Consider the following 14,395-nt stretch of genomic DNA (forward strand, 5'->3'; position numbering starts at 1 on the left):
ATGCATTTAAACTTCCCCCATGTCTTTTCATGGCTTAATAGCTCATTTCTTTTTTTCTCCATATACTTTTATTATGAATCTTTTGTTGTTTAGATCATTTCAGCAAAAAGACTGAGGCTAAATTACATAGAAACTGCCATTGACTAAGTAATGTGACAGACCTGCTTTTCTCCAACTGCCAGCCTTCTCTTTTTACAGAGTTCAGTTACCATAGGTCAAAGCCTTTTGGAAATAAATGTCAGTTTTAGTAATATGTGATACCAGATTTTAGTTCTGTTTATGATGCTATCATTATCTTCCTGACAGAAGATTTAGAGGACTCTGAAGTTGGCACATTACCTGTAATATTTTAATACTGTGAATTTTCATAGAGATTCCCTGGTGGCTCAGATGGTAAAGAATCTGCCTGAAATATAGGAGACCTGGGTTTGATCCCTGGGATAGGAAGATCCCCTAGAGAAGGAAATGGCAACCCACTCAAGTAGTCTTGCCTGGAGACAGGGACAGAGGAGCCTGGTGGGCTACAGTCCATGGGTTCACAGAGTTGGACATGACTGAGCCCCTAACACTTTCACTCTCATGAAAGTTAATAATGAATGTTAAATCTACCGAAGACTTCTGCAGGAATCTTTGGTAAATTTAACCAGTATTTAACTAAGTATATAGCAGGTATACCTGGTTTTGTTTTATATTAATACTTCATTGTTAAGCTAAAGTGATAACATTTATTTTTTAAATTATTTATTTATTTTTGACTGGATCTTCTTTGCTGCATGTGGTCTTCCTCTAGTTGCAGAGATTGGGGGCTGCTCTCCAGTTGTGGTGCACGGGCTTCTCATCGCAGTAGCTTCTCTTGCTGGGGCGCACAGGCTCTGGGCACACGGGCTTCGGCAGTGGCAGCGTGTGGGCTCAGCAGTGACGGCTTGCTGGCTCTAGGGCACTCGGGCTTCAGTAGTTTCAGTGCACTGGCTTAGTTGTGCCACGGCATGTGGAATCTTCCTGGACCAGGGATTGAACAAGTGTACCCTGTGTAGGCAGGCAGATTCTTATCTGCTGTGCCACCAGGGAAGTCCTAAAGTGGTAGCATTTAAGTTAAAAGGAGCTGGTTACAGTCCTTTTAAGGCCTTGGGCAAGAAATCAGCCCAGTTTTTGGACTTCATATTAGCTTTCATAGCAGTGCAGTGTGCTGTGCTGTGCTCAGTCGCTCAGTGCTGTCTGACTCTTTGTGACATCATGGACTGTGGCCCGCCAGGCTCCTCTGTCCATGAGGACCCTCCAGGCAAGAATTCTGGCGTTGGTTGCGATGCCCTCCTTCAGGGGATCTTCCCAACTCAGGGACTGCACCCAGGTCTCCCGCATTGCAGGTCTGAGCCACCAAGGAAGCCCAGCAGTACAGTTTAAGTACATATCAATAGGTCATATACTTTATTAAATTGTGAACCTCTCTCACCAGGGGGGAAACAGCGTTACCTCTGGATCCTATTTACTCAAGATCATATTAAAATTTCCAATATGTGCTCAGTTCCTATTGACTGATCATAATAATGATGGGGATGAATGGGAAGCCAGGCTGCAATTGTAGTCCGTTCTCCTAGGATTTTTTTGTTAATGAATATGATAGTTCCATATAGATAGAATTCCAGTTGAGCTGTTTCAAATCCTAAAAGATGATGCTGTGAAAGTGCTGCAGTCAGTATGCCAGCAAATTTGGGAAACTCAGCAGTGACCCCATGACTGGAAAAGGTCAGTTTTCATTCCAGTCCCAAGAAAGGCAATGCCAAAGAATGTTCAAACTACCACAAAATTGCACTCATCTCACATGCTAGCAAAGCAGCACTCAAAATTCTCCAAGCCAGGCTTCAATAGTACGTGAACCGTGAACTTCCAGATGTTCAAGTTGGATTTAGAAAAGGCAGAGGAACCAGATCAAATTGCCAACATCCGTTGGATCATTGAAAAAGCAAGAGAATACCAGAAAAACATCTACTTCTGCTTTATTGATTACGCCAAAGTCTTTGACTGTATAGATCACAACAAACTGGAAAATTCTGAAAGAGATGGGAATACCAGACCACCTTACCTGCCTCTTGAGCAATCAGTATTCAGGTCAGGAAGCAACAGTTAGAACTGTACATGGAACAACAGACTGGTTCCAAATAGGAAAAGGAGTATATAAAGGCTGTACATTGTCACCCTGCTTATTTAACTTATATGCAGAGTACATCATGAGAAACGCTGGGCTGGAAGAAGCACAAGCTGGATAAAGATTGCCAGGAGAAATATCAATAACCTCACATACGCAGATGACACGACCCTTATGGAAGAAAGTGAAGAACTAAAGAACCTCTTGATGAAAGTGGAAGAGGAGAGTGAGACCATGGCATCTGGTCCCATCACTTCATGGCAAATAGATCGGGAAACAATGGAAACAGTGAGAGACTTTATTTTTTTGGGCTCCAAAGTCACTGCAGATGGTGCCTGCAGCTATGAAATTAGAAGATGCTTGCTCCTTGGAAGAAAAGCTACGACCAACCTAAATAGCATATTAAAAAGCAGAGCCATTACTTTGCTGGCAGAGGTCCGTCTAGTCAAAGCTATGGTTTTTCCAGTCATGTATGTCATGTATGCATGTGAGAGTTTTACTATAAAAGAAAGCTGAGTGCTGAAGCATTGATGCTTTTGAAATGTGATATTGGAGAAGACTCTTGAGAGTCCCTTGGACAGCAAGAAGATTAAACCAGTCAATCCTAAAGGAAAGAAACCCTTGATATTCATTGGAAGGACTGATGCTGAAGCTGAACCTCCAATATTTTGGCCACCTGATGAGAAGAACTGACTCACTGGAAAAGACCCTGATGCTGGGAAAGATTGCAGGCAGGAGGAGAAGTGGACAACAGAGGATGAGATGGTTGGATGGCATCACTGACTCGATGGACGTGAGTTTGAGCAACCTCCGGGAGTTGGTGATGGACGGGGAAGCCTGGTGTGCTCCATTCCATGGGTTCGCAAAGAGTTGGACACTGACTGAATGACTGAACTGAATTTTCTGTTATCTGGAAATACCCCAGTTTATTTGTCCATTGGTTTATCGAAGGATATCTTGGTTGCTCCCCAGTTTGGCAAGTTGTGAGCAAAGCTCCTATAAACATATATTATGTGTAGGTTTTTGTGTGGACTACCCTGGAGTTTTTTTTTTTATTCTGTTGCATATCTTTTTAAAAATTTATTTTTAATTAAAAAATAGAGGTATAGTTGATTTACAGTATTAATTTCAGGTGTACAACACAGTCATTTAAAATTCTTATAGATTATACTTTATAGTTATTATAAAATATTGGCTATATTTCCTGTGCTATAAATATATGCTTATAGCTTAGTTTTTTTTTTTTTTTCACTTTTCTTTTTTTTTTTTTTTTTTAATTTTTTTATTAGTTGGAGGTATAGCTTAGTTTTTACAAAGTAGTTTGTACCTCTTACTCCCTTACCCTTATATTCCCCCTCCTCTATTCCTTCTCCTTACTAGTAACCACTAATTTGTTCTCTGTATCCATCAGTGTGTTTCTGTTTTGTTATGTTCATTCATTTTATATTTTAGATTCCACATGTAAGTCATAACATACAGTATTTGTCTTTTTCTGTCTGATTTATTTCATCAAGTATACTGCCCTCCAGATTCAGTCATGTTGCAAATGGCAAAACTTTGTTCTTTTTTATGGCTAAGTAGTGTCCGTGTGTGTGTGTGTGTGTGTGTGTGTGTGTGTGTGTGTGTGTGTGTGTGTGTATCCATTCATCTGTTGATGGACTTTTAGGTTGCTTTCGTAACTGGGCTATTATAAAAAATGCTGCTATGAATGTTGAGGTGCATGTATATTTTCGAATTAGTGTTTTTTGTTTTCGTAAGTACCTAGGGGTGGAATTGCTGGATCATATGGTAGTTCTAATCTTTTAATTTATGCTTGTTGACCATCTGTATTTCTTCCTTGGAAGAATGCCTGTTCAGATCCTCCGCCCATTGTTTAATCAGATTGGTTTTTTTTTATATTGTGTAAGCTGTTCATATATTTGGGATATTAACCCTTTTATTTGACTGTGCCCTGTGGCATGCAGGATCTTAGTTTCCCGAGGGATTGAACCTATGTCCCTGGCAATGGAAGCTTGGAGTCTTAACCAACTACTGGACTGCCAGGGAAGTCCCCACATATTAACCCTTTATTGGACATACCATTTTCAAAAATCTTTCCTTCAATTGGTTGCATTTTCATTTTGTGGGTTTCCTTTGCTGTGCAAAAGCTTTTAAGTTTCATTACGTCACATTTTATTTTTTGCTTTTGTTGCCCTTGCCTGAGGAGACATATCTGAAAAATATTTCCAAGACCACTGTCAAAGAGTGTACTACCTATGTTTTCTTCTAGGAGTTTTATTGTTTCAGGTCTTACGTTAAAGTCTTTAATATATTTTGAGTCTGTTTTTTTATATGGTATGACAAAATGTTCTAATTTCATAATTTTATCTGTAGCTCTGTAGTTTTCCCTGGAATTTGTCTTTTGGTTTTTAAAAATCCTTATTTTATTTTCATTATTGATTGGGGTGCACTGGGTCTTAGTTGTGTCATGTGGGATCTTTTAGTTGTGGTGTGTGGATTCTCATTCCCTGACCAGGGATTGAACCTCGGCCCCATAGATTGGGAGCGTGGAGTCTTAGCCTTGGAACTGGAATTTATAACTCTTAAGTAGTTTTGGCGTGTGGGCTCTAGGTAAGTGGTCTTCAGTAGTTGTGGCAAGGGGGCTCAGTAGTTGTGGCTCACAGGCTTAGCTGCTCTGTCTTGATATGGAGTGGTATGGAGTCTTCCTGGAGCAGGGATTGAACTCATGTTCCCTGCATTGGGAGGAACGTTCTTATCCACTGAACCACCAGGGACATCCAAAAGCGCATTGTTTTTATTTCATGATTACGGCGTGTTGTCTATGTGAAACTTTTTATTTTATTTATTATTTATTTATTGACTGTGCTGGATGTTTGTTGCTGTGCCCAGGCTTTTTTTGGTCTAGTTTCTGAGAGCGGGGGCTACTCTCTACTTGTGGTGCATGATCTTATCATTGTATTGGCTTCTGTTGTTGCAGAATTTGGGCGCTTGGTTATGTTGGCTCAGTATTTGTGGCACATAGGCTTAGTAGTTGGAACTCAGACTATAGATTGAGAGCATCAGTAGTTACAGCACATGGGCTTAGTTGTTCCATGACATGTTGAATCTTCCCAGATCAGGGATGGAGCCCATGTCCCCTTTTTTGGCAGATGGATTCTTAACCAGTGTATTACCAGGGTAGTTCTGAACTGTTTTTTTAAATTAATTTAGGTTGATTATAATTATTTTTTCATAGTTTTATTTATTTACTTTTGGCTGTGCTGGGACTTTGTTGCTGCACAGGCTTTTCTCTAGTTGCTATGGGTGGGGTCTGTTCTTCGCTGTGGAGTGTGCGTTTCTTTCTGTGGTGGCTTCTCTTGTTGTGGAGCCTGGACTATTGGCAAGCAGGCTCCCGTAGTTGCAGCACGTGGGCTCAGTAGTTGTGGCACACAGGCTTAGTTTCTCTGTGGCATGAAATCTCCCTTGAGCAGGGATCCAATCCATATTCCCTGCGTTGGCAGGAGGAATTCTTGTCCAGTGTACCTCTAGGGACATCCAAAAGCACATTGTTTTTATTTCATGATTGCTGCATCTTATCTCTCTGAGGTTTTTGATTTTTATTTTATTTATTATTTATTCATTTATTGGCTCTCTGAGTCTTTGCTGTGCACAGGTTTTGTTTTGTTTTGTTTTGTTTTCTCTCGTTGAAGAGCATGTATTTTGGAGTGTGTGGGTTCAGTAGTCTTGGTTCGTGAGTTCAGTAATTGCAATTAGCAGGGTCGAGGCTGCGAGCTTTCATAGTTGCAGGACACAGGCTTACTTGCCCCATAGCAGGTGGAATCTTCCCAAACCAGGGATTGAGCCTCTGTCCCTGCATTGGCATGTGTATTCCCACCACTGAGTCACCATGGAAGCCTCTGAACTACTTTCTTAAATGAAAAAATAATAAATAAAAAGTAGGGTATCTCTATGATTTTACAAGGTAAACTATATGGAAGCGAATGCAATGAAATAGGTAAGTCTTTTTTTGTCAAAAAGCAAATATTACCATATTCAACATATACTGTACCTTCTCTTTTGCTTCTTATATCTTAGAGTTCATATCGTCGCACATAGAGATCTATTTCATTCTTTTTTTATGGCTGCTTAATAGTTGACTAGATATGAATGTCTTAATTTAATACCCCTTTCCTCCCCATAGTGAACAGTTATCGTGTTTCCAAACTTTTAATTAAAATTAGGTATGTATATATATCTTTGCAGTGTTTGACTGTATGTATGAGATACATTACTAGAAGTTATCGCCTTGGGAGTAATAAATACATATAACTCTTTTATGAGTATAACATGGTTTTCCCTCCATCCTTAGGAAGAAGCCCAAGAAAAAAGAAAATGGAACTGGATGTAGAAGGTCAATGCGGTTACTAAAAGTTGATCCTTCAGGAGTCTCGCTGCCAGCAGCCCCAACCCAGACAGTATTAGAAGTAGATGAAAATGTAAGAAAGACACAATGTATTAACTCAATAAAATACTGAAAAATTTGAAGTGTTTGAAAGTAGAGTAAAAGTAAAGTATGTTTAATTTGTACTTCATTAATTTAATACTTGACTGTAATATGGTTTAATGAGTAAGATTTCAAACTCATGAAAGACTGGATTATTTATTTCTGCAGACTTACCTATGTCAGATTGTGGGTAAACTGCTTAGCCATTCTGAGCCCCAGTTTCCCTATTTTTAAAATAGCAACAATAACAGAAACCTCTCACAAGGGGTGTTATGAGGGATTAAGGTCCTTACATTATATTGAATGCTTTATATTACTTAGTAAGTAAGCAATAAATGGTGGTATTAATAATAATATGTGATAATAATGATGGGGGTCCTATACTGTAGTTAATTTATGCTGTCAGTGAGTGGAAAGAGTTTTATTTACCAAATTTATTGTCTGAGTAAGATCATTTTTTATTCAGGAGCACCTACTGTTTTTAATACTTTTTATCTAAGTGCTTAATTATAACTTGGAAGATAGCACTCATTAGCCTGGTGCTTTGAGAGCTAATTGGAAATTAAGTTGCTAAGGATAGAGTAGCTCATTTTTTTGAAGCCTCTATGCATCCATGATAGGAAATACATTGAATCTACTCCGCGTATGCGCACGTGCGCTCACACACACACCTCTGAAACAAACCTTTTGTGAAATGATATTTAACTCTTACTACATATGATATACTGTTGTATTTTCTGGTCTATTCTTTTCTCATTCAGTAAAACACACTGTTGGTTGTCACATATTAGAATGATTTCATGACTTGTGGGTTACAATCCCTGATATAAAAAAATGATACAGAGTGATAACTTTTGAGTAATGAAATTGAACTGATCTGAATCAATTCCTAGCAACTCTATTTATGGACAGTGTAACTTTGGACAGATTAACTTCTCTATGTTTCATTCTGCTGTCTTTGAAATGTGGTATCTCATTCACTGGATTATTAAGGGAATTAAATGAGATAATACATGTTATTACTTTACAGGATACTTGGCATTCATTCATTGAACAAATATTTTTGATTGCTGACTATATGTCACCCTTGTTGTAGATATTGAAAGTAAAGAGAAACCTCAAGCTTGAATTCTAGGGCAGAGTGACAACCAAGTTTTTTTTTTTCCTTATTTTTTATAACAGCCTTTGATACCTCCTGGGCCTTTAGAAATGACTCCTGAAAATCGAGATGATGATGATGAACTACTTAAAGGATTTTTGCAGACTTGGGCAGAACTGAGCAAGGTATCACTTGGGAGGGTAAACCCAAGCTTTTAAGCAAATTTCAGTTCATGTGTTAATTTAGTACTTTGGTTTCTTCCATTGTTTCAGACAAGAAGTAAAAACACTGAGAAGGAATTATCTAGCATTAAAAGGTGAGTTAAAATCCCTTGCCTTTGTTTTACATTTCCTGAGATCTTTAAATTATAAAGACTATATACCATTAGAGGAAATTTGAAAATGAGGTGAAAAGCATTATCCATCATGTTTCTACCCTAACAACTGTTTTTTGTGTGTATTTCCTTTCAAATATTGCCATATACAAAACCACTGTGACACAAGCTTCATGAATGCATGAATTTTATCTCAATAGCCAGAAAAATACATGGCGCATAATATATATTCATTCAGTTTTTAATAAACGAGTATAATTACATACATTTTTGCTTCATTATGTTTTAATATATGTACAGTTTTGCATTATGCTTTTCTATTAACATTGTGGTTGGATGTTACTACTCTTTAGATTTGTGGAATAATTGAGTAATATTTCATTCAGTAGATGAAATTTGCTTAACCTCTTGGTATTTGGAGTTGTTTTCTATTTAGTTTTGAGTGTTTGTATGTGTGTATCTGTTGAAGATTATATTGTGATAGTGGCTTATTTCCTTAGGATAGATTCCAGAAGTGAGGTTAATGTGTCAAATATTATGGACGTTTTTAATAGCCTTTCAGTTCGGTTCAGTCTCTCAGTCGTGTCCGACTCTTTGTGACCCCATGAACCACAGCACGCCAGGCCTCCCTGTCCATCACCAGTTCCCGGAGTTTACCCACACTCGTGTCCATTGAGTCAGTGATGCCATCCAACCATCTCATCCTCTGTCGTCCCCTTCTCCTCCTGCCTTCAATCTTTCTCAGCATCAGGGTCTTTTCAAATGAATCAGCCTCTTTGCATCAGGTGACTGAAGTATTGGAGTTTCAGCTTCAATGTCAGTCCTTCCAGTGAACACTCAGGACTGATCTCCTTTAGGGTGGACTGGTTGGATCTCCTTGCAGTTCAGAGGGCTCTCAAGAGTCTTCTCCAACACCACACTTCAAATGCATCAATTCTTCGGTGCTCAGCTTTCCTTATAGTCCAACTCTCACATCCTTACATGACTACTGGAAAAACCACAGCCTTGACTAGATGGACCTTTGCTGGCAAAGTAATGTCTCTGCTTTTTAATATGCTGTCTAGGTTGGTCATAACTTTCCTTCCAAGGAGTAAGCATCTTTTAATTTCATGGCTACAGTCACCCTCTGCAGTGATTTTGGAGCCCAAAATACAAAGTCAGTCACCGTTTCCACTGTTTCCCCATCTATTTGCCATGAAGTAATGGGACTGGATGCCATGATCTTAGTTTTCTGAATGTTGAGCTTTAAGCCAACTTTTTCACTGTCCTCTTTCACTTTCATCAAGAGGCTCTTTAGTTCTTCACTTTCTGCCATAAGGGTCATGTCATCTGCACATCTGAGGTTATTGATATTTCTCCCGGCAATCTTGATTCCAGCTTGTGCTTCATCCAGTGTTTCTCATGACATAGTCTGCATATAAGTTAAATAAGCAGGGTGACAATATACAGCCTTGACGTACTCCTTTTTCGATTTGGAACCAGTCTGTTGTTCCATGTCCAGTTCTAAATGTTGCTTCCTGACCTGCATACAGATTTCTGAGGAGGCAGGTCTGGTATTCCCATCTCTTTCAGAATTTTCCACAGTTTATTGTGATCCACACAGTCAAAGGCTTTGGCATAGTCAATAAAGCAGAAATAGATGTTTTTCTGGAACTCTCTTGCTTTCTCAATGATCCAGCAGATGGTGGCAATTTGATCTCTGGTTCCTCTGCCTTTTCTAAAATCAGCTTGAATGTCTGGAAGTTCACGGTTCACGTATTGCTGAAGCTTGGCTTGGAGAAATTTGAGCATTACTTTACTAGTGTGTGAGATGAGTGCAATTGTGCAATAGTTTGAGCTTTCTTTGGCATTGCCTTTCTTTGGGATTGGAATGAAAAGTGACCTTTTCCAGTCTTGTGGCCACTGCTGAGTTTTCCAAATTTGCTGGCATATTGAGTGCAGCACTTTCACAGCATCATCATTTAGGATTTGAAATAGCTCAACTGGAATTTGATCACCTCCACTAGCTTTGTAGTGATGCTTCCTGAGGCCCACTTCACTTCATATTCCAGGATGTCTGGCTCTAGGTAAGTGGTCATAGCATTGTGGTTATCTGGGTCCCCCTTTAGGACATGCCAAATTGTTTTCCAAAATCTCTTTTTTTTTAATTTCTGAAAATCTTATATGAATTTACTCTGCTGTTGGTATATATGAATGTTTAACTATAGCCTGCTAACTTTTATGAGTGAAAAATAGCACCCTGTTGTTTAATTTGCTTTCCGTGATTGCCAGGAAATTGAATATTTTCCCACATTTATTGTGACTTTTCTTTTTTAAATCACCTTTCATTGTTTTGACCGTTGAGTTTGGTTTTACTTCTAAAGTTTAACTTTTTAATGTTCTCAGCTACAAAGTCAAATTAAATGGCATGGTCATTAGTGAAGATACTGTCTGTAAAGTTACCAGAGGCTCAGTTACCTCAATGGCCATCCACCCATCAGAAATGAGGACTTTGGTGGCAGCTGGGGCCAAATATGGGCAAGTTGGACTTTGGGATTTGGTAAGTTATTATTTTTTTGAAGATACTGAAATTCAACTAAAGGAAATAGTCTGCGAAAGAACAGCCTAGAGCCATGTGTTTCTAGATGTTACTTGAGATTTATTGCTTTGTGATTCCAAATTTTAGAAACCTAGAGGAATTTAAATTTACTTTATGGAACTTCTGACATTTTTAGCTTGAATATCATTAGTCATCTGGGCATAAATGCCTGCCAGGAAACTTTATTACAGCTTTAAATGTATATATGAAAATATCACAGCAAGTTCTTAGTTTTCTAATTTTGTTTAAAATATAATTTTCAAACTGGATCAAAATATCTTCCCATGGATCTTCTTAGGATGATTCTAGTCGTTTTTTGATGAGTCAGAAACTGATATTAAATTTCATCTATTGCATATATAATAATGCATTGATTGCTTTTAGTGGTTACAAAATTGAAGAAAGCCACGTTAAATGTTCTCTGAATTTATTTATTTATTTATTTTTGGCTTTGCTGGGTTTCCCTTGCTGTTGGACGTTCCTTCAGGCTCGGTGAGCAGGAGCTCCTTTGTAGTTGGGAAGCTCAGGCTTCCTGTTTTGGTGGCTTGTCTTGTTGCAGGGTCTCTGTGGCTCCTGGGCTCTAGAGAACTGGCTCAGTAGCTGTGGTACACCGGGTTAGTTGCTCTGCAGCATATGGGATCTTCCCGGATCAGAGATCGAACCCATGTCTCCTGCATTGGCAGGCAGATCCTTCACCACTGAGCCACCAGGGAAGCCCTGAAGTTTATTTTCTAATTGGGGAAGTAGAACAAAGACATGGAAAATGCCTTAAGGACAGTTAATGGAGATGGAGAAGCCATTGTGACTTGTCGAGGGTTGGGGTTAATAAATAAAATGAATATTGTGAGAAGAGAAGAAATAAAAACCAAGTTCTCTTTTATTTTGAGTGCATAGGTTCTTGCTTATTTTGATAAGATGTTAGTAGGGGTAGGAGGTGAAAGGATTTGGTAAAGAAAACAGAAGAAGGGAAGTGGGAAGAGGACCAGAAATAGTATAAGGTTGTATAAGCTAAGAGATGAATTTCAAGCATGGGAGTCTGACAGGGCTTTTTTTTCAGAGGAGTTAAGAAGAATGGGCGGCTTCCCTTGTAGATCAGTTGGTAAATTATCCACCTGCAATGCAGGAGACCGGGGTTTGATTCCTGGGTTGGAAAGATCCTCTGGAGAAGGAAATGGCAACCCACTCCAGTCTTCTTGCCTGGAGAATCCCAGGGACAGAGGAACCTGGAGGGCTATAGTCCATGGAGTTGCAAGAGTTGGACATGACTTAGTGACTAAACCACCACCAAAACGAATGGGAACAGAAAAAAGGGCTGTTAGTTTTGACATAGGGTCTGATTAGTGAGTTGAGAGAATAGCTTCAACAATAAGGTAAGGAAGGAACAGAGACTTTTAGGAGATTAAAAAAGTACGGGGTAGGGGACTTCCCAGGTGGTGCAGTGGATAAGAATCTGCCTGCCAAACATGCTGTGGAGCAACTAAGGCTGTGAGCCAGAACTACTGAAGCCTGAGTGCCTAGAGCCTGTGCTCTGCAACAAGAGAAGCCACTGTGATAAGAACCTTGAGCATCCCAATCAAGAGTATCCCCCACTCACTGCACTAGAGAAACCCGCATGCAGCAATGAAGACCCAGTGCAGCCAAAAATAAATAAAACAAAAATTTTAAAAATATGAATTGAAGTTTAGAACAGTCCATTTGTCATGTCTTTTCTGATGACTCCAAACATCTTTTTTACTGGATGTCTACAGTGCAGTGTTTTTATCAACTTTCTAGTTTTTCAGGACACCTGGTTATCTCAACAGACTGAGCAAGTCTAAAGTCAGTGTCTTAGCTATCCTGTTCTCACTTCCCAACTTCCTTAGTTTTTTTTTTTTTAATATTTATTTTTATTATTTAACTGTGCTGAGTCTTAGTTGTGGCACATGGGTTCTTTAATCTTAGCTGTGGAACGTGGGATCTTTAGTTGAAACATGTGAACTCTTAGTTTTGGCATGTGGAATCTGATTTCCTGACCAAGGAACAAACCCAAGCCCCCTGCACAGGGCGTGGGGCATCTTAGCCACTGGACAGCCAGGGGCGTCCTCCCCTAGTTTTTGTTTTTTAAATTAGTTTTGTTGAGGTATAATTCACAATTTATAAAATCCACACATTTAAAATGTACAATTTAATGATTTTTAGTAAGTTTATCGAGTTGTGTAACCATCATCACAATTCAGTTTTAGAACATTTTCATCACTCCTGTAAGATTCCTCATGGCTATTTACATTTAATCCCTGTTTCTACCCTTATCCCCAGGCAAATCTCTACAAATTTGCACTTTTTAGATATTTCATATAAATAGAATCATAGACTATATGGTCTTTTATGTTGGTGTTTTTCTTTTAGTATGGTTTTCAGGTGTATCTGTGTTACTATAACATGCTAGTAGATGCTAATCCATCAGCACTTCTGTCTTTTATTGTTGAATAGTATTTCCTTGTTAGATTATACAACATTTTATTTATGCATTTATCACTTGGTAGACATTTGGGTTGTTTCCACTTCCTGGCTGTTCTGAATAATTTGATTTTAAATATTTGTGTACACATTTTTGTGTGGCAGTGTGTTTTATTTCTTTTGAGTGGGTACCTGGGAATAGAATTGCTAGGTCATATGGTAACTGGTTAACATTTGAGGAACTGCCAAACTGCTTTCCAAAGGGTTTGCACCATCTTCTATTCCCACCAGCAATGTATGAAGGTTCCAGTTTTCCTCCATGCTTACCAACATTTATTATTGTCTGTCTTTCTGATTATAGCCTTTCAAGTGGGTTTATCTTCCTAGTGAAGTTTTATCTCCCTGTGGTTTTGATTTGCATTTGTCTAATGAATAATGATGTTGAGGCTCTTATCCTGCCATTTGGGTGTCTTTGGTGAAATGTCTATTCAAGTCTTTTGTCAGTTTTTTTTTATTGGATTGTTTGTTTTCTTGTTGAGTTATAAGAGTTCTTTGTATACTCTAGATGTGCATCCTTATTAGATACTTGATTTACAAATTTTTCTCCTTGTCTTTTCATTTTCTTAATGCTACTGAAGTGCAAAAGTTTTGATTTGATGAGGTCCAGTTCATCAAATTTTTAATTGATTGTGTTTTTGGTGTCATCTAAGAAATCTTCCGTGTAGCCCAAAGTCAGGAAGTTTTTCTCCTATATATTTTTCTAAATATTTTTATAGTTTAAGCTTTCACATTTAGTTCACTGATCCACCTTGAGTTATTATTATCTTTGAATTATTTTTGTATATGCTCTGAAGTAAGGGCCCTAGTTCATCTTTTTATATGTGTATATCCAGTTGTCCCAGCACTGTTTGTTGAAAAGACTTCTTTACTGCATTGAATTGCCTTGGTAGTCCTTCAGTTTTCCATTTAACTTTTTGTCAGATCCCTAGTCTCACCTAAGGTCAAAAGTTGCGTTGTCATTCATTTGGTCACTCATGCACCCATTCATTCATTCCACACTTAGTGAGTGTTTTGTGTTAAGTACTCTTCTAATGATACCCCAGCCATATTTGTGAGGAAAGACTGTCCATGTTCTCACAGGGTTTGGAATTTAGTGGCAAAAGCAGCATGAATGAAGTAATTATATGTTTGATAAGTGGAGTGAATTATATACAGTGATTAATGGGGTGAAGGAAGAGTGATATTTTTCCGTAGCAAGTAGACTGGCCTAATTTGGAGGATCAGGGAAGACTTCTCTGAAGAAGTGAGAATTGAGTTGAGAT

General features: G+C 38.5%; 1 protein-coding gene across 6 annotated transcripts in view; it reads left to right on the top strand.

Moving 5' to 3' along the window:
- Window positions 1–14,395, top strand: part of WDR76 (WD repeat domain 76) — a 56,483-nt gene that overhangs the window by 21,144 nt on the left and 20,944 nt on the right. For all 6 annotated transcript variants that reach the window (XM_043921698.1, XM_043921697.1, XM_043921702.1 and 3 more), the window contains 4 exons: window positions 6,492–6,618; window positions 7,809–7,910; window positions 7,998–8,041; window positions 10,445–10,598. In XM_043921698.1, coding sequence (XP_043777633.1) covers window positions 6,492–6,618; window positions 7,809–7,910; window positions 7,998–8,041; window positions 10,445–10,598 — 427 coding nt within the window. The remainder of the gene's footprint in view (window positions 1–6,491; window positions 6,619–7,808; window positions 7,911–7,997; window positions 8,042–10,444; window positions 10,599–14,395) is intronic.

The sequence above is a fragment of the Cervus elaphus genome, chromosome 13 (genome assembly GCF_910594005.1).
Source record: "Cervus elaphus chromosome 13, mCerEla1.1, whole genome shotgun sequence".
In the NCBI taxonomy this organism is placed as follows: Eukaryota; Metazoa; Chordata; class Mammalia; order Artiodactyla; family Cervidae; genus Cervus; species Cervus elaphus.